The 26,947-nt window shown below is 52.8% G+C and overlaps 1 protein-coding gene across 2 annotated transcripts in view; it reads left to right on the forward strand.

The window, feature by feature from the left end:
* Window positions 1–26,947, forward strand: part of Ccdc85c (coiled-coil domain containing 85C) — a 71,614-nt gene that overhangs the window by 39,572 nt on the left and 5,095 nt on the right. Inside the window, exons 2-3 of one of the 2 annotated variants that reach the window (XM_075948463.1) lie at window positions 11,869–11,942; window positions 24,008–24,115. In XM_075948463.1, coding sequence (XP_075804578.1) covers window positions 11,869–11,942; window positions 24,008–24,115 — 182 coding nt within the window. The remainder of the gene's footprint in view (window positions 1–11,868; window positions 11,943–24,007; window positions 24,116–26,947) is intronic. The other variant, XM_075948462.1, reaches the window with a different exon arrangement.

The following is a 26,947-nucleotide window of genomic DNA, read 5'->3' on the forward strand; positions in this document are numbered from 1 at the left end:
TTCCTGTCCCTCATTATCAATATCATTGTCCCTTGGGTGGGGACAAGTGACTGGCCTTGTGCCAGGGAGAAAAAGGGACTTAAGGCCTAGGTGTGTGTTCTCATAGGCTGTTGTGGGGTCCGGGTGCTGGGGTGCTTGCTCTTGTTCTGGCCATACCGTTCCCTTCCCCCGTGACCTTGGACCAGTTGGTGACTACCTTTGGCAGGGGCCAGCTGCCAATAAGGCCCTCCGTTCTGTGCTCCCAGGTTCTGAGGGTTCCCTGCTGGGACTAGGAGGTGGTTGTTACTTGTCACTTGAGTGGTGACACAGAGGGTGGATCCCTCACACCCTGCCCCTCCTGCTAGGTCCTTCTGGAGGACCAAGGCCTATTTACTCTCCATAGTAACCAAATATTGACCTCACCCTGCACTGGCTCTTGTCTAACCTTTGGGTCTGTTCTGGTTCACATCTCCCTTAAAGAAGCACAGCGTTGTTGGCAGGTGCTGTGGCATACTGCCAGGCTGAGCCATACCCACCTGTACCACCCACAGATGGCCACCTGTGCTGGAGGGTTTTCAGAAGCTGTCAGTCCGTTGCTGATGGAGGGCTGTCCCGGGGTGCAGAGAAGGGTCCAGCAGCACATAGTAAGGTGGTGGCGGGGCCAGGCCTTGAGCACAGGCCCTCAGCACAGGGACTGTGACTGCAGGCACTTGGGTGATCCCTTAGAGTGGACCTCAGGTGCACCCCTCACCTTGCTGAGAGCTTGGGAAAGGCTGGAACCCTCTGAGACCAGGAGCTTTGAGTCTGGGGGTGGGGTCCTCACTGAGTAGCCGGGTACTTACTCCTCGCTCCCTCTCTGTTCCTGTGTGGGCCTCATGGGGTGAGAGAAGCTTGCAGCACAGAAAAATGAGGGTGGCCGGCTGTCCCCACTGCCACAGATGCCAGGATATGGTCGTGGACACAGCTTGGGGAGCCTGGCATGAGGCATATTTGTTCCCGGGTCAGAAGAGGTCCATGTTGGCCCAGTCCAGCAGCAGCAGACGGCTGTCAGCCTCGGGGCAGGCAGGGGATAGTGGAAGGGCTCCTCAGAAGCTGCGGCTGTGGCTCCGGGTGGGCGGCTCTGCTGCAGCTCATGTGCTGAGACGAGCAGTCCTCTCTGGTCACAGAAGCGGTGGTTGAGGGGCAAGTGCCTCTGGGGGTGAAGGTTTGGCATCTGGGGCCCAAGCTGCTGGGGAAGCGGTGAGCAGATCTCAGGAGGCGGGTTGGTAACTGTCCTACAGGAGGCGATGATAGCGGTGCCATCTGCAGCTCTGAAGTACCTGCCCGACCCTCTGGCAGCCAGCCACGCTTAACCACAGTGCCAAACTGTGGTCGAAGAGGCCAGAACTGTGGTCCCACTGTCCCACAAGCCTGGCCAGCCTCTAAGAGGATGGACTGAAGGACACCGTCCAGGGAAACTGCCCCTGCCTGGGTAAACCCTGACCCCTTATACTACGACCTTGCCCTGTTGGCAGGGACCCAGCCCGGCCTGCCCCTTCCTGCCCATACCCATAGGCCTGGGCAACAGTGAAAGTCACCCTTCCAACGTCCAGATTTACATTGCTCATCTCCTCTGCAAAGGGCCCTCTCTCTGTTGAGACCATGCTGAGGTCAGTGCCACGTGGGGATTCAACCCATAGCTTGTGCTGGTGGAGACTTGGAGGAGCTGGGAGAAGATTATGACCCCTCCCTTTCCACAGGGCTCTTGCCCCCACTTTCAGGTCTGTCCAGCAGCCGCAGGTGGGGACACTGCCTTCTTGCTTACAGATGATGACCCTGAGGGATTCAGAAATGACTAGGCACTGGTATAAGGTCATTTACCCGTAAAGTAGGACAAGCTTTTCTGTGACTAGAGAGTACCAGAAGCCACTCATGAAGCTGAGGGTTTCCAGGCCATGCCCAAAGCCAGAAGGTGACCTTTGAGGCCTAGGAACTTATGACTCTCCCTCCTTGTTGTGGGGAGAACTTTGGGTCCAAAGGTTCCAGCTACATTTCTGGATGAAGGAGGCCTCTGGCCAAAGGGCCACTGAGTGAGCTGGTTGGCAGCCCTATGCTGTGCCAGCACCTGCTGTGGCTAGCACTCTTCCCCAAAAAGGGCCTTATACAGGTGTTCCCGCATGTCTCGGGGAGGCTGCAGGTCCCCACTGCTGAGAGCCCTGCAGACATGTCCCCACCTTGCATACATAGGCATGCAGACTCACCTTCAGACTGGTGGGTGCCACCCTTTTTCTGGGACTTAGCTCCTCCCTTCCCTGCATCTGTGGCACTGTTCAGCAGGCCCTCACAGTGCCCTGGTGGAGGGAGGCAAATGCTCAGCTGAGTTCAGGTTAGCCCTGTACAGCCTTCCCACAGCAGAGCATTGTGCTAGGGAATTCAGACCTCTCAATCTCCACAGCATCTTTCAGGGTGGACGTTTTATCTCAGTTGTAAGTGAAATGGAGCGGGTTGGGGGGGGGGACTCAGAAGGTGTGTGAGAGTAACTTAAAGACACACAGCCTTGACTCTGAGTTTCTGTGTTGGTTTCCCATGGCTTCCTCCACTAACTACAGATTTGGAGGCCCAAAGATTAGTAAGTTCATTGACTTTCTTGAGGTCAGAAATGCTGAGCAGGTTAGCTGTATGATTTGAGGGAGCCCCTTTTCCCACCTTTCCTGGCTTTCAGAAGTTCCGGTTCTGTGACACTCATGCCAGAGTGTCGGATTCCTTGACTCTGACAGGCTCATGTCCCATTGTCACCGTAATCTCAGCTAGAAAGAGTCCCTTTGCGGGTAATGCTGTTCTGCTGATATCTGTTCGCCAGCCAAGCTGAGGACCTTTTTCAGAACAAGACCCTCGTGTTGTTACCCGGGAGACTGAAGCACAAGGGTGCCTGGAGGCCAGTGCTGGGATTCTGGGCCTCGGCCACACTGCTATGCCTCTTCCTTTTCGATGTACCTGTGTGTGTTGTATGTGTGGTCATACGTGCTTGTGTGTGCACATGTGTGTGTCTCTCTTGATCACTCTCTTTAGTTTGTTTAGTTTTTGAGGCAGGGTCTCTGCTGAACTTGAGGCTTATGCATTCAGCTTTCCTGGCTGGCCAGGGAGTTTCCCTGTGGGCCTCTGCACCCGTGCCAGGTTACAAGGCACAGACTTCTGTGAATGACTTTTCTCGTGGGTTCTGGGATCCGAGTTCAGGTTCTCCTGCTTGCCCAGCAGGCACTTTACCAACTGAGCCTTCTCAGCCCCTGCACTCCCCCCTTCTGCCACGACTCCCTACTGTTCCCCACCCCAGTAGCTGGAGAATGCCTCCCCAACAGGAACCTTGGCCAGGGCGGCTCTATCAGGCTGGGCTTGTCCCTAATCTTTTCCACCACCCTCCTGTTGTTTAGACACTACTTACAGCGCTTGCCTCTGTCCTCCCTGGGCAGATCTTCACTGTCTTGCTTAATTAATTATAGGGATGCTGTCTCCAGGGAGACCGAGTCACAGCCCTGTCATGCCCTCTGGATTGTCTTGGCCTTCTGCCCTCATTTCTTGCAGGGGGTAGAGGATTGGAAATAGCAAGGGGCTTGTTCAAGTTCTCAAAGCAGGTGGAACTGAGAGCGGCTGGTGGCAAGTGGCTTCCTACTGTCAGGAAGACTTCCTGCCCCCCAGGCCCATTCTCACCTGAGACCTGCTTCCCTGCTCCTGCAGGCTCCCTGCAGGACCAGAGGCACCTACAAGAGGCCTTTGTTAGGGACTTCTTCAGGACTGCCTGGAGGCAGGCTAGGAATGTGCTTCCCTGTCAACACGTGTATGGAACAGTAAGCTTGGAGAACAAGATGGGCATGGACCCCATGGCACCCCCAGCCTGTTCCGTTGTCAGCACAAGGCTTGCTACCCTCAGACCTTTTCTTCTTAAGAAGCAGGCTCCGCAGGCAGAGCGGAGGACGGCCTGTATGTTCTGCCCTATCCTCTGCCTCTTCTTCCACCTTCTCTTCCCCCAAAGCACCACCGTCTGGCACTTTTCCTTCTTGTGTATGGCTTTTCATTCTTCCTGTCTGGCAGCTTGTCTGTAAACAGTATGTTATGTGGCTGTGCTCACAGGGTTCCAGAGCCTGACGTAAATGGTGTCCTTCAGGGACCTGCTCCCCACCACCATCTTGTTTCTGAAATGTGCCCTTGTTAGATGTGTGACCCAAATGCATTTATTTTTATCATCGTTTGACCGCTGTTTGTTTGGCCCCCTGCGGAGGCCATGCTGGTAGGTGTTCACCTGTGCCTCAGTTTCTGGAAGGGCTGAGCCTTTCAGCCACAGAAAGACAGCCAGGTCCTCTGTCCTGCTGGGCAGTCAGTAGCCCTTCTGCCGCCCCCTGTGGCTCATGGCTGGCATCGTCCTTCCCACCTCTGTGACTGACAGGCCACCTCTCTCTAGCATGGGCTGTCTCCAGATGGGTAGCTGGGTATCTTCTCACCTTCTTGGCCTCTCTTTGGTGACCCTCTGTTCTGTTTTTGTGGGGTAGAGGGAATCTGTATATTGGTCATCCTCAAGTGAGGTTATACCTAGCGTTACCATGAGGTCACTTGGTTCTGACCTTGGTGAAGTATGTTTCTTTTTCTTCTTTTATTTTTTAATTGTTTTTATTGAGCTATATATTTTTCTCCACTCCGCCCCCCCCCCCCCGGCTCTTCTCCCTTCTCCCTTCTCCCATGCTCCCAATTTACTCAGGAGATCATGTCTTTTTCTACTTCCCATGTAGATTAGCTCAACGTATGTCTCTCTTAGGGTCCTCATTGTTGTCTAGGTTCTCTGGGATTGTGAGTTGTAGACTGGTTTTTCTTTGCTTTATGTCTAAAAGCCACTTATGAGTGAGTAGATATTATATTTGTCTTTCTGGGTCTGAGTTACTTTACTTAATATGATGTTTTCTAGATCCATCCATTTGCCTGCAGATTTCAAGATACCATTATTTTTTTCTGCTGTATAGTACTCCATCGTGTAAATGTACCACATTTTCCTTGTCCATTCTTCTGTTGAGGGGCATTTAGATTGTTTCCAGGTTCTGGCTATGACAAATAATGCTGCTATGAACATAGTTGAGCACATGTCCTTGTGGTATGATTGAGCATCCCAAAAGTGGTATTGCTGGATCTTAAGGAAAGTTGTTTCCTAGTTTTCTGAGAAATTGCCATACTGATATCCAAATCAGCTGTACCAGTTTGCACTCCCACCAGCAATGCAGGAGTGTTCCCTTTACCCCACAACCTCTCTAGCATAAGCTGTCATCGGTGTTTTTGATCTTGTCCATTATAGGTTTAAGATGGAATCTCAGAGTTGTTTTGATTTGAATTTCTCTGATGGGTAAGGATGTTGAGCATTTCCTTAAGTGTCTTTCAGCCATTTTAGATTCATCTGTTGAGAGTTCTCTGTTTAGGTCTGTACCCCATTTTTTTTATTATTTGTTCTTTTGATGACCAATTTCTTGAGTTCTTTGTATATTTGGAGTTCAGCCCTCTGTCCAATGTGTTGGTGAAGATCTTTTCCTACTCTGTAGACTGCTGTTTTGTCTTGTTGACCATGTCCTTTGCTTTGCAGAAGATTCTCTGTTTCAGGAGGTCCCATTTATTAATTGTTTCTCTCGGTGTCTCTGCTACTGGGGTTATACTTAGGAAGTGGTCTGCTGTGCCAATGTGTTCAAGTGTAATGAAATTTGTTTTTAATTTTCATACAGTTTGTTGGGCAGTCTTTGGCTTTTTGTTGTTTTCTTAGTTAGGAAAAACTTTTCTCTCTGAAACAGTAAAAAGGCTCAGAGAAGAATTGTTTGCTGGTTGAACAGCATGGGGGAGGCGAGGGGCAACTGGAACCTTGCCCCCTGAGACAACAACAGTAGTGGGGATCAAATGCCCTGCAACAAGATAAAGAGGGGGCTCCAGGCAGATCCTGATGGACAGGGCTTCACTGAGGCAGCGAAAACCAGAACATGTCCAGTTGGGCAGTAAGACTGGGCAGTGCGACTCTGGGGTCCTCTGAGGGTCTCTGTGTTGACTGCGCTGCAGGAGAAAGTTGTGGAGCTGTGTGGAGGACAGGCTGGACCCACTAAAAGCTTGCACCCCTCAGAGCATGGTCACCTGGTTTTCTGAGCAGGTGGAGAGAGGAACCAAGGCTAATCCAGAATAGGGCCCCTAGAGCCCGGGGTTCCACAAGAGTTGAAAGTCTCCTCGTATTGTGAAGATAATTTTGCTGTGAGACAGCAGGGAGGAGAGGCCAGGAAAGGGGAGTGGCTCCGGGAACCCCTGTCACGCCCCAGTGCGTGGCCCAGAAGAACCTCAAGCTTGGGACACAGTGGGCACCCTGAAACTCGTGGATGTGAGTAGGGAAAAATGATTCTCTTCTCAGTGCCCTTCTGGGCACCAGAACTTTGTAGCAGCCATGGTGGCCTGTACCGTCCCGCACACTCAATGGCAGACTGAGGACCGTTAGGTGACCTGCCTGGTGGGTGCTTCCTGATACACCTCTCCCAGACTTGCTTTACCCATAAATGATGCCTGAGCCTCTCAGGACTGCAGTGGCACCCAGAAAGCAATGGGGACTGATACAGCTTCGATGCCCATGGGCACTGGCGCAGGTGCTCCTGGACCCGTCAGGTGCTCCCGGGCCCGTCAGGCCCCACCTCCCTGCATTTGCTCGAGCTGTGGTGTATACACACCAGCCTCCTGTACGCTCCACCTTTGTCTAGCTGTCATGGTCCTGCTCAGCTCAGGGCTCACCTTCTTCAGGAAAGAGTCTCTGGTTTCACTCTGGTACACTCTGCTTTGCCTCCTCTCAGGGATGCTGTGTTTTTCTGGTCCTGTGGGTATCTGGCTCTGCACTCTTCAACACTCAATCTGTTCTGCCACCTTCCTGGCATGTCGCTGCAGAACAGAGGGGCCAAAAAGAACCCATCTAGCATTAAGAAAGGGAGGTGCCTTCCTGTGCCATCTTAAATGGCTGTATCCTCGCCACAGATTTGCTAGGAATCTTTTGTGTTCCAGAGACTTCTACCCTGCAGAGACTGTTCAGCATTTGGTTGCTCTCCCCTAGTGATAGGGATCGGGGAGCTCTTGCCCTCTCTGGTAGCCTGAGTTGTTGTGAGACTTGGTAGTTCTTCTCAGTGGTCTTGGATAAGCAGAGCACCCTGGGGCTTGCCAGGGAGATGTACAAGGGCTCTGGCAGCGAAAGAGCAGGGCACTCAGGATCGTGTAGCTTCGCCGACTTCTCTGGCCTGGCATGTGGGCATCAGCTACCCGGAATGCCATCCTAGGACCATCTGTTGTTGAACAGGGCGGGCACTGCAGGAAGTGTGGTCAGGGTGGCCTTTGCTGCCATATGGAGTCCAGGATGAGGAAGGCTGCCCAGGGAAGAGGAGGCCGCAGCTGTGCCCTGGTGTCTGCAGGAAGATCTAGCCTGCTGCTCCCAGGGCCTATGGTTACCTTTCTACCTCCCAGAGCCTCAGTTCCTTTATCTGTAGGTTGGGGGTGTATACCAATGAGAAGTGGAGACTGGTGTCTGGGAGATGCGTAGCTGGCACTCCATAAGTAGATGTGGTCTTTGTTGGTGCTTGCTTGAAAGGTCATATTTGATGGTGACCCTGGTGCTTGGAACTGCTGGAGCTGGGGTTCCAAGAGCCCTGCGAGGAGAGTCTGGGCCTGTCCTCACTGGCCCTGTCCTGCCTTCGTGACTCTGGCTATCCCTGCTTTGTTGCTGTACTCTGTGAAGGGGACGGCACCTCCCTATGCAGTGTGAGATCTAGGGGAACCTGTGAGAAGAGTGGACTTGCACACGCTGGGAGGAGTGCATCCAGGAGAGGAAGTAGATAACACTGGCAGAGGCTTGCTCTATGGTAATGGGGTAGGGATGTTCAGCCCCCAGACCTGGCCTGGTTACCCACTATGGCTGTGTGTTGGGCTTTGTCCCAGCACCAGATACGTCAGGCTGCTGCAGACTCTCCATTTATACACTTGTTATATGCCAGATATGTATGGAAGCTGTGTCTTCCCCTACACAGGCAAGTCCAGCTGGGAGGAAGGAAGGAAGGAAGGATGAGTGGACTGCTTTGGAACAGCCTTCATCCTGCCAGGCCAGAGAGGGACGGACGGAACCTGTGAATGACATAGGTCTTTTTGTTTGTTTGTTTTTGTTTTTGAATTTTCGAGACAGGGTTTGTCTGTGTAGCCCTGGCTGTCCTGGAACTCACTCTGTAGACCAGGATGGCCTCGAGCTCACAGAGATTCTTCTGCTTCTGCCTCCCAAGTGCTGGGATTAAAGGCATGTGCCACCACCACCAGGCTTGACATAGGTGCTTCCTTAAAGTCACCCTTCCTACCTATACAACCGCCAGCCCCAGGCTGCCTCTGAACTGCTGACTCCTCCTAATAATAGTGGAAGGAGACAGTTAAGTCAACTGGCTTAGTGGCACCGTGAACCGACTTCTGCAGTCCCCTATAGCTGCTGGACACAAGTCCCCATGGAGGGGGCTGGGGCCAGCGGCATCATGTGCCCAGGTTACCTGCAAATGATCTGCCGTGAGGTTTGGTTGTCAGGGAAGCGGTGATAAAGTTGGGGGACCTTGCTCAGGAGGAAGGATGGGAAGAAAGGCAGCACCGGTGGGGAACCCAGGGAGGAGGCAGCTGCTGAACCTCCACCTCCTTCCCACTTTCCCTTCAGCTGCAGGGGACCCTGCTGGCTTCCTGCCCCTCTCCTCAGGCCCTCACAGCTTCTGAGCATCCTCTCCACTTCACCTGACCCCCCTGAGGCTTTCTGCCACCACCCCGCCCTGCTCCCCATCCACACTCTAAGTGGACAGCACTTGGTGCTCCCTCCCTGCCCCTCAGAGCCCTTGGTGCATGGGCTAGCTGACATGGCTGCCCTTTAACTGGCTTCTTCCATCTTTTGCGACTCCACTTCCCTCCCCAGGCTTCTGGGGTAGATACTTAGATAGCCCTCTGGACTCCATTCCTTGACTTGAGTACTTTGGAGACTCAGCTGGGTAAGCAGACATGGGAAATGCCTTCTGAAACCCAAGGGCAGTGCCTGCGGTGGGTCCTCCTTCCTTAGGATGCCGGCTGCTGGGTCCTGTGAGAGTCACCACCGCTGCAGATGCCAGCGGAAGTCCATGGCCCCAGAGCCAGGAGGAGAAGGCAGGAAGGGAAAACCATAAGGGCCACGTGACCCAGCCTCTCCTTTGGCCTGAAGGTCATCAGCAGGACAAGCTCAGGGCTCTTCAGACAGAGCCAGAGCAGAGGTCTATCCACAGGCTCCCTAGGGATCAGAGGATGCCCGAGGAGGGAGAAGCAGGGGCTGGAGTCTGTACCTAGGAAGTGAGCCGGACCAGGACCCTCCCAGGAGTGGACAGATGGGTGCCAAGAGGATTAGGTGGGTCCCAGAGCACACCTCAGCCAGCTCATCACAAGCCTCTCCCGTGATCACTTCCTTCGTTTTGCCTACAAGCGGCTTAGCTGGGAAGTGGTGTTTCTCTCCCTTGTGGCCTAGCCCTCATTACTGCAGGCCTTGGGATTAATTTAATTACCTGCTCATCTCCTGGAGCCTGGGAGGCACCTGATGAGCTCATGAATGACTTTTAGGGCCAATGAGAAAGGGGAGCCTCTTCTTAGGGACCTAGTGTCCAGCTCTCCAGCTCCAGCCTGGAAGGACCCCCTTTTCTCTCTTCCTTCTTTTCTGCCCTGACCCATGGTGGGAGTCTAGTTTGGGGAACAGGATGAGGACAGGGTCACACATGGAGAATTCAAAGTTGAGTGACTGGTGTGGGGGGGAGGAGTGGGAAGGCACTATAATTTAACCCACTCTTCTAATTTAAAAGGAAGATCTCCTCTTGCTCTAGAATTACTTGGAAATTGACTAGAAATAGCATAAGTAAAAAAAAAAATCACATGTTCCTCATGTGAGCCACACCACTGACTGAAAGGGTAGATGCTAAATGCTGGAGGCTTCTTGCCCACCCACCAGGAATCCACGGAGGGAGATGGATGGGTGACATGCTCACTTTCTGAACGGTTCTGTGGCTGTAAAGGATGGGGTGCCAGTTACCACCACCACTTGGTACTGTTTGCTGGATCTTGGTCTGAATTCGGAACCATGCCTAGGAACCCCGTGTGTGTGTGTGTGTGTGTGTGTGTGTGTGTGTGTGAGAGAGAGAGAGAGAGAGAGAGAGAGAGAGAGAGAGAGAGAGAGAGTGTTTGCGTGTGTATGTGTATGTTTGCAGCCCCGCCAGGGAATTTTATGTAGCAGGGAATCCAGGAGAGAGGTAGGTAGGCATTCTTGTGCCTCTACTTGAGTAAGCTGCTCCTCTCCAAAGCTCTGCCCAGGGTGGTCCCAAAGGCTAGTTTGTTTGAGTTACATCTCCTGTATGTGAGGGACCTAGAAACTCGGAGCTCTAGTTTTTGTATGGAGCAGTGTAATGCTGTGGGCCCCAAGGCAGCATCACCCCAGTGGAGCCACCCTGTGCCCGGTACTGTTGCCATTCCTGAGGGTGGGCTGGCCAGGCCTTACCAGGGAGCTGCCCTCCTCCCCTCCTCTATAAAAGCTCCACATTCCTAAGAGGTGACTACTGGGGATGAGGAGGAGTGTTTGTGTTCTCCAGCTCCAAGTGGGCTGGGCCTTGCTCCCTGAACCCCTGTTCCCATATCTCTTCCTAGCCTGGACTGTACCAGATGCTCTGCTGGGCTCTGTGGACCCAGGCAGAGTGGGTGGGGACTCCTGAGGGTTCTTCAGGCCCCTCTGGGGAAGAAAAGGTGTCCATAGCAGGCAGGTCAGGGTCCACCTGTGTGGGCTTAGGCACTCCTGGGGACTTATGTTCCTGAGTGGCAGCGGTGGCCTCCACATCTGTTTCTTATTAGAGCCTGAGGGTGAAGGAGAGGGGCAAGATACCAGTGTGAGACCTGAGAACATCAGGGGTGGGCTCCCCTGGGGTCATGCTAGCCTTGTGCTAGAGTGGACAGATGTCTTGTTGTTCCCATGGTTGACGTGGTATGCCTGTCCTGTCCTGTCCACAGCAGCTCCTAAGCCCTTTCTGTCCACCTAGGAATTATAGAAGCCCTTGGAGCTTATACCCCGGCCCCAAGTCCCCTGAGGTGGATTCAGTAGCTGGCTTTGGTTAGAGAGCCTGCTACCCTGTGCCTTCTGAGGTTAAGGGTTAGAGTATGAAGTACCTAGGGGATTCCCCATCTTTTGGGAGTAGGGATACAGGTGGTGACTCACTAAGCAGATGGGCAGAGTCCCAGCTGGCCAGTTAGCCTTGTGGTCTCTACCAAGAGGTACAAAGTCTGTCTTGTGGGTGGCTATGTGGCTGCGAGGTGTCGCATCCTGTCAGCCCCTCAGGGTGCTTGGGACCGGCCCTGCAGCCCCCCATTTTCGGCTTGACTCAGGTTTCCTAATTCTGTTCCCTGATCCCACCAAGCCAGGTGCCTAGGCTGCATGATGATGGGTTTGCCACTCTGCCCTGCTGGGGGAGCAGACCTGGGGCTGTGGGGTAGTCAGAGACGGGCACAGCAGAATGAGGGCCGTGTGTAGTGAGATTTTTGCCTGTTTTTCTGGGATGAAAAAGCAGGGGCAGTGTGGGTAGACTTCGTTTCTTGGGATGTGTTTGAAGTGGGCTCCATGACTGATGATTGAGCAGGTCTTCCTTGTCTAACTTATGCCAACTACTTTTGAGCCTGAAACGTTTTGGAAACAGAAGGAATCACCCCCGGGACATGTAGGCGGGGGAACACACCATCATCGTCCTGGAAAGCAGATTTGAGGGACTACCTGGAGGGAGTGCCAGGGTAGGCTGGGGTCTGCCCATGGGGTGGTCCACTGGTGGCTAACACGCCCTCTTCTTCCTATCTGTCCTTCAGATCCCTCCTCCACCTACATCAGGCCACTGGAGACCAAGGTGAAGCTGTTGGAGGGCGACAAGCACCCCCCACAGGTAAGTGGACTACAGGGGTACTGGCTACTGTACCCTGATGACCACTGCTTTGGAGACCGTCCCATCTCCAGCTTCTCTGGAGCTCCCATCGCTTCCTCCCCACCCCTGTGGTCTCTCCAGCTGTCTCTGGAAAGCCTGGTCACAGGCCTAATCCTCACTCTAATCCAGGCTCAGGGGTAGCCGGGTCTTGCCAGCCATGTTGACTGCTTGCTTCCCCAGTGTGGGCAGGCATCACATGGTTGGCACTGGGCCCAGCCAGAGAGGACGGTCACATAATTGGTAGAGAGAATGGTCCACTTTATCCCTCTGACAGAGCCACGTGAAACCCCCATCCCCTGCTAGCCCACTCCTCATTAGGGCTACCTTCCTGCCTCCCAGACCTAACCCTGCTCACGTAGACAGCTGGGCTTGTGGTCTGTGCAGAAGGAGCAGCACTAGGTAATCATGGCAGGTGTTTGATGAAAGGGTGTCGCCCTTCTTGAAGATGGTGACAAACATTTCTGCTGTTGGTGGGGATGGCAGGTGATGAGAGGTTATGCTCTGATTAGGGTTCCTGTGCCCAGCCAGCTTGACCAGTCCCTCCAGCCCCCACCCTGGCTTAATCTTAGCCTCTCCCTCCTCTCTTATACCTGCTGATCTCTGAGTGACCATGTAGCATGAATAATAAAAACGCAGAAACAGATATTGGGGTTCAAGCTGAAGATCAGAAAAGAAAAGCAGCCAATCACTAGAGAGACCTTTTACCTCTCCCAAATCTTCAGACCGAAGGGGCGAGATCCTGTCTCCAGGAATCCTCAGACTCCACACACTACTGAGTTCCCGTCTCTTCCCCTTTATTTTCCTCTCTCCACCCAGCTATATGGCTCCTGTCTCCACCTCCCTAGTGCTGGGATTTGTGTAAGTTCTGTTTCTCTTTTAGACAGATTTAATCTTGTGTAGCCCAGGGTGGCCTTGAACTAACAGAGGCCATCCGCCTCTGTCTCAGGAGTCCTGGGATTAAATGTGTGCCATTACTCCCTGGTCTGTTTGATGACTAATATGGCTGCTTTGCCCTCTGATCTTCAGGCAAGCTTTATTTATTAAAACACAAATAATATACCACTATATTTCCCCTTTTTTGTCTAAAGTAAAATGAAGGCTATAGGCTGGAGAGATGGCTCAGTGGTTAAGAGCACTGGCTGCTCTTGCAGAGGTCCTAAGTTCAATTCCTATCAACCACATGGTGGCTCACAACCATCTGTAGTGAGATCTGATGCCCTCTTCTGGCCTACAGCATACATGCAGACAGAGCATTGTATATATAATTAATAAAATAAATCTTTAAAAAGTATTTATTAAAAAAGAAGGCTCTAACTAATATAAGAAAAACTATATGCAATAAGTATATAACTATATATAATATATATAGGCAGTAAGTACACCAACAATGTCTAGTTCATTTGCATTTGACAAATTCAGAGAAAATACTCCATATCTCTCCTGTCTTGGTGAACCCAAAGTCTTGTACCTAATTTACTTTCTATCATTACTTGCTTTCTGCATCTGGTAAACAAGGAAAACTATAACTATCTAGGCTACAACTCCCCCAGAGACCCAAGAAGGAAATAATATTAACTGAATAAGCAGAAAGTGTCAGTAAGTGACTTCCAAAAAATGTGAGAAATAACAGAAACAGCTGGTTGCCTGAACAGTCACCCAAAGTTTCTCTGCAGCGTCGGGGCATCCATCTTCAGCCTACAGGCCTTGTGTATCTGACAGACTTTTCTGTGAAGCAGGATATTCTGAAGGACTTACTCTCCTTCTCTTGACAATGTTTGGCAGTCACTCTCTTTTGTGTCCTGCCTATTCTATAAGGACAGCATACTGTCAGCAGTCGAGATGGGCATTTTCTTCTTGCCCAGTGACTTACATTTGCTACAGAGAAAGTAAATTCCATGTCGAGTTTCTTAATGCCCATTATCTTCTCTGAAGTAGATTGATGCTGCCAAGAGCAGACATGTCTCATTGTCATAAAAAAAGACCTATGTTTTTAAAACATCTTAAAATGCCATATTCTGTAGATCTCTGAAGTGTTTGAAGATGACCTGTCTATCTAAAATATATCTTTGTTTCACCTAATGTGACTATAAGTTCAATTGTAGTAGGTGATTAACTACCAACCTTCATTTCTTTATCATTCTAAATAGTTAGTAATAATAATTTTCAAGGACGAGAAATTTGCATTACATTGTTAAATGAGTTGTGCGGGGTGGTGGTGGCACACACCTTTAATCCCAGCACTTGGGAGGCAGAGGCAGGCTGTGAGTTCGAGACCAGCCTGGTCTACAAGAGCTAGTTCCAGGACAGGCTCCAAAGCTACAGAGAAACCCTGTCTTGAAAAACCAAAAAAAGGAAAAAAAAAAAGAATTGTATAGGTACAATACCTTGAATAAGAGTAGAAATGTATATACACTATGAGATTAACACAATCTCGTGTATCAATATATAAAATTTGTACATAATATATAAAAGTCCAATCCAATGTAAAACATTTAAAACTAGATTAAAACTAGTAATTTCTTTTTAAAAGTAGATTCAATAATCTACCTTTTTATCTCATCAGTGACTATCCCTGGATGAAACAGCCTTAGAAATAGCTCAGATGCCTGGCCCTGCTGCCATGTGACCATGGGCTTGATGCTCATTGCCCTGCATAGGAAAACTGTGACCTCCTCTGTCCACTGGTGTCTATTGGGAGACTGATATCCTAACAGTGAACTTAGTCCCACTGTGTAATCGCTATAGGCTGCCCTGCTGGGACTAGTCTCACCTGGTGGGGCAGACTCCCTGGACCCCAGTGCTCCCCGGGAACTCGAACTGCAGGGACCTCTGAAGGCCAGCATCTGCTTTGGAGAAGGTCCATGTCCAGCCTGGAGGGAAGGGAGTTGCTCTCCTGTGCTCTCTCCTGTGGGCAGGACCATTGCTTTGCTGAGGGAAGACTGACATCATGTTCCAGGGCCCCAACTCAAGACCTGTGGTTTCTGGGCAGCGTCAGCCTCCGTCTGGCCTTTGTCCCCCATGGGGGAGGCAGACGAGGAGCCCTTTTTCTTCTTCCTTCCTTCCTTCCTTCCTTCCTTCCTTCCTTCCTTCCTTCCTTTCTTTTTCTTTTCACATGGAGGGGGTTTTTATTAGGGAAAAGGGAACATAAAAAGGGGGAAGGGAGGGCGAAGGCTGGCGTCTCGGGACAGGAGCAGCAGAAAAAAAGAGAGGCAGAGAGGAGGGGAGAGACAGAGAGACAGGCAGAGAAGCAGAGAGAGAGAGAGAGAGACAGAGAGAGACAGAGAGAGACAGAGAGAGAGACAGAGAGAGAGGAGCCCTTTTCAAGTTGAGGATGCTTCTCCCATTGCCATTTCCACGGGAAGTATGCTCCTGGTTCTGCAGGGATTGGGGTTGTTCTTGAACTTTTGTCTCTGCTGTTAGGGTCACTTTGTCCCTGGGAACCTGTATCCCAGTTTCAAGTGTTGAACCAGGCCATGGAGTTGTACTACAGATGAATGTGAAAGCCATGGAATAGCAGCCCACTCCTCCCTCCCTTCTTCCCTCCCTCCCTTCCTAGACTAGCCATAGTCCCACAAGGAGGCCTTCCCCACCCACAGCTGTGTCTACTTCCCTCAGGTCCCCTGTGCAGGAGGCTGAGCCTTGAGGCCTGCGCAGCATCCAGCACTGCTCAGGTCTCATCTCTCCATAGAGATTTGCTCTATATTCTGACACTACCGTCTACACACCTTTTGGTGTGTCTGCACTTGCTCTGAGTATTCTTGGCCCCGGGCTGTCATCTGTCTTTGGCAAATGCTATCCCGTCATGTTCTTTCCTGTGGATTCCCATCCCTACCCTCATACGACTGCCAACTGCTTGAGGAACGGGCTGCAGAGCCTCAGTGGCCCCAACCTCATCTCTAACACCTGGCATAGTTGAGCTGGGTGCCTGAGCCAGGGACGGCCCCAGCCGCTTTCTACCCAGTCTCCTAGGCCCTGAAGGGAGCTGATTCTCATCCAGGCATGGGAAGATTGCCTTAATAAGGGTGGTTGCTATGTTAGGTAGCAAGAATACCATCGGTGTAGACCACCATGCTGTGGCTTGGGGCCGTGTTTGGGCACCTTGAGGAAGGAGGCAAGGAGACAGTGATAACAGGCGAGTGTCCGCACTCCTCACCCCTCAGCCTCTGGGCTCTGGTGTGTGAATTTCATGTTTCTGTCATGAAATCCTATCCAGCGGAAACCCCCAGCTCCTCGCAAAGCAGAGCAGTTGCCCACTGGTGAGAAGCAGGAGTGAGGAATATTCTCTACGATAATGTAAGGTGATGTGTCCTTGGGGTTGGAGTGGGAGGCCAGAGAGTCTCGTGACTCCTACCCCCACTTCTCCCACCCCTCCCCCACAGCCTCTATTTAACTCCGAAATAGCTTTAATTAAAAATGTGCCAGGGTGTTCACAGGCTAAATTACCGTAGTGCAGTTCATATTTTCTTTCTCGTGTCGGCTTCAAAATTTCATCAACACAGCTGCTTCCTCCGAGATGATTCATCCCAGGACGCCATGCACATTATTCTTGCTGCAGATCCTCTGTACCCAGCCGGGACCTGGGGTGGGGGCAGCAGTAATTGAAGCTGGGGCCTCCGGTTAGCCCCCTGCTGGGCTGATAAATGAAGCCTCCAGGCCCGCCAAGAAGCCAGGCTCACAAAAGAGCAAGCGACCCTGGTGTTCTCTCACTGAGGCCAGAGGGCCCACTGTGGCTGCAGCTGCCGCTGGGGCTGTGGGAGGGAGGCTGTGGTTCAGCCATATGGCTGGGAAGCACCCTTGCCCTCCTCTATTCCAAAACCTCCACGTTCTCCCACACAGTGCCAGGTACCACGGGGCTGCTAAATGCAGCCCGTGATTTATACCAGACACAGGTAGAGAAATTGAAGCCTGGATGAGGGAGTGTTCCTGGCATGGAGGCCCAATGAAGTGTCTTGGACTGTTGAGTTCCACATACAAGGGCCGGAGTTGGGGAAACGCACAGGCTACCAAACTTTGTCTAAGACGCTGCCTGTTGAAGATCAGGGTGCTAACAGGGCTGGTTCTCCTGATCCCTCCCCTGGCTTGTTGCTGACACGTCTCCCTGTGTTCCTCTTACTCTTCTGTCTTTGACTTAATTGTTCTTTCACAAGGACACCATTCACTTTGGATGAGGGCTCACCCTAATGACCTTACTTTAACCTGTTCACCCCTAAGAAGACCTCCACCTCAAAAGGGGTGTCACCCTAAGGTTAGGGCAAGGGGTTAGGACTTAACCACGTGAGTGGAGGGGCAATTGGACACATTGTGTGGCATCAGGAAGTGGGTCTGAGCATGGGTGGATCTGAGTTCAAGCCATTTCTGTCCCATTGTTAACCTGTGGCTTCAGGCAAAACTCTTGTCTTTTGTGCCTTAGTTTCCTCCCTGTGAGTCAGGAAAGATGGTGACTTCAAACAGTGCCTGCTTGTGGCCCTGGGAGCACTCCTGGGTGGGCGGTCCTTATCTCTCTGCCTTTTCATTATCCCAAGTGTCCCCAGCTGTCCCTATAGGGAGTGTTACATGTTGTCCTTTTCTGGGTTTGGAACCGTCTACCACCATCCGAAGCCTCACGGTTTTTGTTTCTCACATTACTGAGGAGAGTGGGGCTGCCCCATCCATGTGTCCTTATAAAGTCATTGCTTTTTTTTGTTTTTGGTTTTTCGAGACAGGGTTTCTATGTGTAACAACCCTAATTGTCCTGGACTCTCTCTAGACCAGACTAGCCTCAAACTCACAGAGATCTGTCTGCCTCTGCCTCCTAAGTGCTGGGCTAAACGTGTATGCCACCACCTCCTGGCTTCTTGCTGCCTTTCAGTTTGGCTGGCTAGCGTCTGCTGTGGTCCACTAACTTCTCATGGAACTCGGGGTACTTCTGGTGTGCCCCCTGTGATGTCTGGGCTGGCATTTTGCCTCCTGCCTGAGCAGTGCAGTGCCATGACTCTGGAGGACTTGAGATGCTATTTAGCAAGGACCCAAGTCTTTATGGCTGCTCCTTGCTAGGGACCCTGCTGTCCAGCCGCAGCAGAAGGGCAGGGTATCCAGGTGGCCCCTGAGGGTCCAAGCATTTTGCTCTGTGCTTCAGCAGTGAAGGCTTAGGGAGCATCTACCTGGAGTCATGTTGAACAAAACCTAAAGATGGCTAACTAGTGCCACCTATCTGCCGGAGGGCACTGGGCAGCTGGTGTAACCTCTCTGCCTCAGTTTCCTTATCTGTAAAACAAGGCCACGGATTTACCTACCTGCCATCTGTGTCACTCAGAGAGTTAAAAGGCAGTTGTGGAAAAGACAGATGTGGGCCAGCTGGTAGTGAGAGCCATGTTGGGAGCCACTCTATAGCCTTGTGAGCCCCTGTCTGGCTGCAGGGTATGTATAGCAAACAGTGGCCCAGGGAGCTGGTTCACACTTACCCATCTACAGTAGGCTTTCACACTCTAAGTCTGCATCCCTCCAGATGTTCCCCCATCCCCTCCAGCCGATCTCTTTCTCATCTCAGTGAACCAACAGAGGACCTGGAAGGGTGTGATAGTCCCTGGGTGTGGCGAGGGACCTGGCTGTCCCGTGGGTGAGCCACTCTGTCAGGCCCTGTGGTCTGGCTGGTCCCTCTGCCAGGTCTGACAGTGGGATGTTGAGTATGAAACTGACTAGGTGGAGTCAGCCAGGTGCAGTGACTTTTTTACCTGATCTAGTGCTAATGAAAAGAAGCCTCGGGCCCCCAGCCAAAGCCACTGCTCAAAGAAAGCTGATCCAGTTGGCATTTCTGGATGTCTCCCACTGGCCTCTCAGAACTGGCTGGGGCTTTGGGGGTGCCCTTAGGCCCTTCAGGAGGCTGCTTTCCCTCGGAAGGGTATTTGAGCTTTAGGCTGGGGCCGCGCTCAGTTGACCCTTGTCTCAAACATCGGGTGGCTTTTTAGCATCCTCTATTCTGGCCCTGCGTGTGGTAAAACTACCTGGCACTGCTAAGAGCCCACGGCTTTAGTCAGTCCCTGTCCCAGGAAAGGGACTGGGCAGATGGCATAGACTGGCAGGGTGATGCTGTTTTCTTTCCTTCCAGCTGCCCCGCCCCTACAGCTGCCAGAGAAGCCGGCTCCAGGTAGAGCTACTAGGGGAGGGGTTTGCAGTGGCTCTGAGGGGCAGGAGGGCTGCTAAGTGCTGTGTGGTGTGTCTGCTGTGTCTCCTCTCCACATTCATCCTTTTCCTGGGCGCCGACCACCTCCAGAATGTCCTAGTCCTCCCTTAAGATTCTTTTTACACCTGCCCCTTCTGAGCTCGCATCAGCTCTGCTTTGCCGTGTAACAGTGAGTCCTGCAGTGGTATCCCTTGGCCAGCCTGAGGCAGGAGCCTGTGTGCTGGTGGGAATATCATATCCTCCTGACCTCACCCCCCGACTCTTTCTGACACTGCCCCATCACATCCCAGTTCTGCGCAGGATGCTTGAAGTGCAGGGCTGGAGGTGGTTACCCCAGTGAATGGTGGAGCAAAGGTCTGGCCAACACAGTGGTGGCTCCCCCAGAGGTAAAGGTCATGGGTCAAAGCTCAGCCCATCGACACTGGGCTGGGACTGTACATAATGTTTGGTCTTTTGAGCCTATGTGAGCAGCTTTGTGGAAGACTCCCTGGAAGACATCTTTCCCAAGCTTTTAGGCCTTCAGTGACTTCGCCCCTGTCTTCTTCCCTCAGTTCTGAGCTGCCTGCCCCACAGTTCCTGTCCGGGAGGCCTTGCACTACTCTGGTCCAAGTTCTGGTTCTGTGGAGACATGGGCCTGGTAGCTCTTTGTTACAGAGACGGTCCTGCTCACTGTTGGAGGTTTGGAAGCCGCCCTGGCTTGTACTCACAGCAGTTGTGGCAACCAAAGATATCTTAGACTTCTCCAGATGTCCCCAGGGACAGTCATACCAGTTGAGAGCCACTGATCTGTAGCAACATGACTGCATGCCAGCCAGGCCATTACAAAGTGTCCAGGTTCTACATCAACTGACATCTGCAATGGAGTGCCATTTGTATCCCCCCCCCCCCCCAATCCTCCTGCTCTCCTCTATGGGGTCTGAGTGACCGGACTGGTGCAATGCATGCCCTGAAGTGCCCGTAGGCTCTGGCAGAGGCCACTTGTCTTTGGAGACTGTGCTTATTTCCTTCCTCTGCCCGTGAGTTCCCACATTGGGAATTCCACCCAACACAAGTGACAGCCCGGATTCTGGTAGGCTTTGCTGTGGATTAGGTCCACCGAGCGCAGGTCAGTCTGTGGCCCTGGCTGCCCTGGTAGGATAACAGCTTCCTAGAGGCCCGTGTTCTGCCTGCCCTGCAGTCCTTCCTCTGCTGCCTGCAGTCCTCCCTCTGCCGCCCCTGGTCCTCCCTCTGTTTCCAGCCGGGCCAGTGAGATGGTGAGTTGTTTGTTTCCCTGGGTGGAGTGATGCTTGCAGGCTGCTGAGGCTCCCAGTGTATTATTCAGATTACCCAGGTCACTAATTACACTTTGGTGACCAATCCCACAACCTGCCTCTTTACGCCAAAGACAATAGAGGAAGGTCATCAGACCTGGGAGGCAGGCCCACTGGTGGGATTGGGAGAGGTGCAAAGTGGTGCCTGAGCTCCCTGTGGAGCCCCTCCCATAGCCTGGAGGACATGGGTAGGTTTCCTCTCCAGTCCTGCACACATCCCTGGCAGGGAGAGTGATAATTTCTGAAGCAGTGGCCTCCCACCTCCAAGATAGAAGCAGGGTCTTTCTCATCTGCAGTGAAAAGTGGCCCCTTCAAAGGAGCCACCCTGGGCTCTGGCCATGTTTCACTGTGTGCTCAAGTTCTCCAGGACGTGTTCAGTGTCCTGGAGGCTGCTAGGGAATGAGGTGTCTGCAAGGACCCCATGCCCTTTGAAAAGCCCAACTTCGCACAGCAGGCTTGCACAGCAGGCGTGGGCTCTAGGTCCTTGGTTGATCCTATAGCTCTTTTCTTGGTTGTTCTTGGATCAGCAAGAGACTCTGGGCCTTCAGGTCCGAGTGACCCCTGCAGGCAGGCCACTGGGTTAGCACACAGGATTCCACTCCAGGCCTGGCTGCATCCATGTGGCAGGGTGTCATGCCTCCTACTTGGTTTGTCCTCTCCAAGTGCCTTGTGAACACACGAGTGCTGCCTAGAGATGGCACATCTTAGGGAATGAGAGTTTGGAGTAGGGAGACGTGAGCCATGCTCCCTCCAGCACAGCCCTGGAAGGGGTCCCTATACAGCCTCTGGCCATTCGCCTTCTCCATCAAGGAATCTTGGGAGGATGGGCCATGGGATTGGCAGCCTCCTTGTCTCTATACACTCCCCCACCCCCGCCAACAATGCTTGCCGGGGTTTCTCCAGCACGACTCTAGTGGGGCTCACTTCCCGAAGGCTCCACATGCAGAGATTCCTGGGAATAGGAAGGCACTGGAGCCTGGGAGTATCAAGGCCCAGTTGGGTACAGTGGGGTAGCCAGAGGTTACATGGCAAGGCTTTCCCAGGCCCCGAGGGGGGTGGCATTAGGTGATGCTGTTGGGTAGAAGCCAGAACTGTTCTCCACTCTGAAGTCTCAGTGCAAAGGAACCCTGCAGCCTCCTGGGTCTCCTCGCTCCTAGTTCAGAATTCTCATGCTGCCCTCAGAAGTCTTAGGAGTAGGGCAAAAGGGGGCATGCTGGCCTTGGATGCTCAGAAAAGAGGGAGGGGCATAGAGTTAGCTGCTCCAACTTCAGGGGACTTGTGAGTCTTCCTGTAGTCCTGAGAAGGCTCAGGGAGATTCAGCCTCCCCTCTGCCCGCTAGGATGTCAGGGCAGGCGACTTCCTAGAAGGCCTTTAGCTCAACCATAGCAAATGCCGTGCGCCTCAAGGCGTCTGTAGCCCCTGCCTCCCCTCTGAGATGAGAACAGGAATTTGGTTCTGCCCAGGGATCTAGGCGGCAACTAGCAGTGTTTTTAATTTGGAGTTAAGTGCGGCCGTGGTTACTCATTTGATGCGTCATTAGTCACATTGCCCCTTAATGAGAGATTGTGTGTGCATTTTCCTGCCTGGCTCTGTGGCTTGCTAATAAAGTCTTACGCACATGCAAATATTTATAGATGCGTACCCAAAGTAGGGGTGGGGAGTTGTGTGCTGCTAATTGGAAACCCCCACCTTACCCAAGGAAATTATCCAGGAAGCTGTGGGGAATCTGGGGTCCGAGGGGAGGAAACCTTGAAACCTTAGTACTTTACAGTGTTTGACTGCCAGTTATAGTGCTTAACTGCCTAGGAGCCTCTGATTGAGGGCCAGAGAAGCCGTGGGCAGGAAGGCCCAGCCCAGGCTTAATCCTGTGTGTGGGTCAGGACAGGACAGGACAGGTCCTGCCATCCTGATCCTGGGCCGGCGGGAAAGAGCCCAGGCTACAATCGGTTGCTGTTCCTGGGTCTGTGGCCAAGTGGGATGTCACTGTGTGTTCTCTACTGGGCTGGCAACCTGCCTTTGTCTTCATTTTGTCCAGCAAATAAAGGTGGCAAGGTGGCAGTGCTGTTTTCATGTCTCCACAGAGCAGCCTCAGCAGGCAGGTCCTGTGAGGACCCATGGGTGTTTTTTATGTGCGGGCATTCAGAGCTCATTTTTGAAGGTGTTCTCTGATGGAGAGTATTTTGTGGTCATAGAGAGCCGGCTGTGGTTTAGTTTATGGTTTTGAATGGAGCTGGGGTAACCCCATAGGGAGGCATGGTGGCTGTGGAAGGGGGTCACTCATGGTGGGGTTAAGGAATACCGGGTACTTGGGTCCAGTCTCTTGTGACCTAGTCTCAGGGCACTGCTCTAGATCTGGCCCTTGTGGTCTCTAGTGCCTTGGGGTGGCCTCCGCAAGTCCACAGCCCGGGTATCACAGTTCTGCTTTTACAAGGTCTTTTAGGAGATCTCTTTGCAGATGCTGCTGCTGGGGCCACGCCTATTGTAAGAGCCATGTGGTGTTACCTCAAGAGGCTTCTGGGTGCCCTCATGAACTTGGGTCATACCCAAGGCTGAGGAAACAGCCCCAACCCTCTGCCCTTGCTCCATGGCCCAACAGATCTCCGTACACCCCCTGTTGCCCGGTTGACAGACTTCTTTTGACTAGACTCTGGGCTCTCCAGGTTGGGGGTGATATAGTGGGGGAGTGGTAATCCTAGCGTTTTATCTGGTGGTCTGGACACTTCTGTCTTTTGTTTGAGCTTTCCTTGTCTCCACCTGCAGGTGGCAAAGGCTAGCAGCTCTGGCAGTTGGGCGGTGGGAGGTCTGAGAAATGGGGGCTAGCCCCTGTGATTGGCAGGAGGCCAGCAGTGGAATGTGGGGATCCCTCCCAGGCTGGATGAGCATGCTGCTGGGTGGGAGGAGGGACCCCATTTATAGGGCTGCTGTCCCTTCCTGTCAGCCAGCCTGGCTTCCTCCCTTTCTGGTTTGTTTGGGGAACTCAGCAGCCTGCTGATTTATGGACATTCCTCTGCAGTTTTTATCTGCTCGCTCCTCTCCTTTGAAGTCTTGGTGGCTTAGGAAGGAAGGAAGGAAGGAAGGCTGTCTTCTGTGGGGCTGGACCTAGAAGGTCGACAGTCTGGACCAAACCTTGTCAGCTATGAGGTTTCCCTGGCCCTTAGGGACTCTGGCCCCTGTTCTTGGGTCACTATCCTGACTTTCAGAATATATATATATATTTCTCTTTTCACTCCTAGGAGAGCTACCTTAGGGCAGCACACGTGTGTGCCCATCCTCCCTCCTTCCCATTGCCCTTTCACGCACTGGCGTGCACTGGTTCCTGCGGATTCAGAGGACCAACACCCAGGCCTACTTTGGGATGAGTGGGGAGAAGGGGTTGTCTAACTGATGGCAGAGGCAGCCTGTGAGCTGTGTTCAGGTATCCAGGAGGGGGTGCTTGAGCAGACAGAGGACGACATGCTTACTAAGAGCAGGGCCTGGGTCAGGACAAGGTGTTGGCATGGAGGGCCTTGACCCCTCCACCATCCCTGGATCTGACTCTGCCTCCCCTTCCTTTGCAGCAGGCAGGCTCTGGAGAGTTCCGGACTCTGCGGAAAGGCTTCTCTCCATACCACTCAGAATCCCAGCTTTCATCCCTGCCGCCCTCCTACCAGGAAGTCCTGCAGAACGTAAGTGTCCCTGATCCAGAACTGTTACAATTGCTCTGAGTGGCCCTTGTGTGGCTCAGCCCCTGTCATGTCTAGTACAGCCATGGGCAAAAGCCTGGGCTTGGACTGCCAGCCCCCGAGTGACCTTTCTTACTCTCCACTCTTCTGGGACAGGGACTCTGGGCTCCTGCATCCTTAGAACCTTATGGGGCGCTAGTGGATTACAGGACCTCGCAGTCAAAGGCATACTGATGTTCAAATGGGCCTGGAGGTCAGGGGTCAGTGTGGTGTTGTGGATCAGCGGATATCTCTGTTCCATGGTCGCCATGAACTTAAGACCTTCAGATCATCTCTGTTTAGGATAGTGACCCAAGGGGCAGAGGGCAGGGGGAGCTGAGGTGACAGGCAGGCCTTTGGGGTGGAATGCCCTGTGGATGCCAGCCATAGCAGTTACTGGAGCTACTGAAGCTCAGAGGTCAAGGCTGTGGGCCTGACTGGCACTGCTGGGTCGCTGCCTCCTCCGTCCTGGGGTCAGTCTCCTTAAGGTGCTTAGGGCTCAACAGGGCAACAAGGTCAAACACTGAAAGTCCCCAGGTAAAAAGACTGCCAGCCTAGGGAGGAGGTGGTTTGTAATCCCAGCTTCCTGACAGGAGCAGTCGGGCTTGAACAGGCATCTTGGGAAAAGCTGGTCTCTACACTTTCGGTACCAACTCTGGAGTGGCAGAGACCCATGTGTCAGGTTCACGTACATCAACCTACTCTGGCAAGCTCACATCACTGTCCTCGTCTGGGAGAGGGGTTTGTTTTATCACTCGGGATTGATCTGCCCAGTGCAGGTGCTTGGTGATGGGGAGGCCTTGGAGGGCCCGCATGATGCTAACCCCAATGCATCAGTCACTCTAAATCAGTCTTTAAATGTCGAGCAATGACCATTACCCTTTTCAGAGCCCCATGTCCTGCCCTCCCCGATACCCGCTGCTCGGGTGAGTTGAGCCAGGAGGGCTGGACTGCGCAACAATCTGTCCACCTGCCGCCTGCATTTCTTTTGCAGCTGCTTCCTGGAGGGGCCCACAGCAGTCAGTTAGAAACAGGTACAGATGAGGACGGAGGCTGGTGGCATCAGCGTGGACTAGGATTTAGGGTCTTCCTTGGGACAGGGTGGCAGTATCCACCTAGGACGAGGTGCTGGGACCAGACGTCTTTTTATTCATTTGTCTGGCACCCTCTGCTGGCCAGTGGGGGAAGTGTGAACTCTGCTCTAGTCCAGCCTAGCTTGGGCTGCAGTCCTGTGGGTAATACGTCCCCAACCCACTTACTCCCTTTCCCTATTTGTTTTCCTATTTACCAGCCAGGCAGCCTGGACTAGAGTTCGAAAATACCCACTGGGCATTTTCCAGAGCTTTGTATGCTTCCTGGGACATAGGACCCTTTCTCTTATCCAAGGGAGGAAACTGAGGCTCAGAGCAGGCTAAGGCATGAATCAAGTGTCAGTTAAAGGGACCATGTCCAATGCTGACTTTCCTAGATCCTGAGCCCTGTTGGGGCAGAGCCCCCATGCCTGTTCTGGAACCTGTTGGTGAAACAGGAGCAGATCAGCCTGTGAGGCCGTGGGGATCATCCATGCCAGGTAGCCCGAGGGAAATAGACTCGGTAGACAGGCTGTCAGTGGAAGACTCTGGGCATAAGGACGACCTCAAAGCCCCTACTGGGCTTGTATGATGACCATGGCTGGACAGAATTCAGCCCTCTTTTCCCAGCTTCTCTGATTGTTGGGAGGAGTCTTTAGGGTCCATGTCTTGCAGAGTGAGTAGCTCTGTTTTCAGGCTGATCCCCAGGTGCCAGGGTACAGCTGTCTAGAGCTCTGGATCCCCAGGTGCCAGGGTACAGCTGTCTAGAGCTCTGGATCCCCAGGCGTCAGGGTACAGCCGTCTAGAGCTCCGGATCCCCAGGTGCCAGGGTACAGCCGTCCAGTTCTCTGGATCCCCAGGTGTCAGGGTACAGCCGTCTAGCACTGTGGATCCCTAGGTGTCTAGGATCGTCTAGAGCTCTGATTGTAGAACACTCCCTCCCCACTTGCTCCTGGAGCACCTCTTGGAGTTTTCTTATTGCCCAGGGCAGAAGCCCTCACCTTGCTTAGGACCAGCAGGAAGAAGGGAAGCTGGAGGGAGGCTGGGCCAAGTACTCTAGCAGTCAGCTTTCTGAGGCCCCTCCTGGCCCAGACTGATCTGTCTTCTACTCTTACCTTTGAACATGTGGCCAGTGGCCGATTCACCACCCAGGGGACAAGGACTGGGCCAAGGGCAAGGACTGGGAGCAGGAGTTGGGGAGAATGGGTGGGCTTTGAACTTGGACAGGTAGGTTTGAGCCCGGCCCTTCCTCAACTGGCTGAGTAAACATGAATCTTTGTCTGGCTCTCTTGAGATGGCGATGCCTCATCTGAAGAACAGCATGTGTGGTCTCCCTCCACTGCCCGCCTCTACATACAGGGTCTTCTCCTTCCACATACAGGGTCTTCTCCTTCCACATACAGGGTCTTCTCCCCACATATAGGGTCTTTCCCCCAACATACAGGATCTTGCCCCAACATACAGGGTCTTCCCCCAACATACAGGGTCTTCCCATATACACAGTCTTTTCTTCCCCCACATACAGGGTCTTCTCCCTCCACATACAGGGTCTTTTCTCCCCCCACATATGGGGTCTTCTCCCCATATACAGGGTCTTTCCCCCACATACAGGGTCCTCTCCCCACATACAGGGTCTTCTTCCCCCACATACAGGGTCTTCTCCCTCCACATACAGGGTCTTTTCTCCCCCCACATATGGGGTCTTCTCCCCATATACAGGGTCTTT

This window comes from Microtus pennsylvanicus, chromosome 14 (assembly GCF_037038515.1).
Source record: "Microtus pennsylvanicus isolate mMicPen1 chromosome 14, mMicPen1.hap1, whole genome shotgun sequence".
NCBI classification, from domain to species: Eukaryota; Metazoa; Chordata; class Mammalia; order Rodentia; family Cricetidae; genus Microtus; species Microtus pennsylvanicus.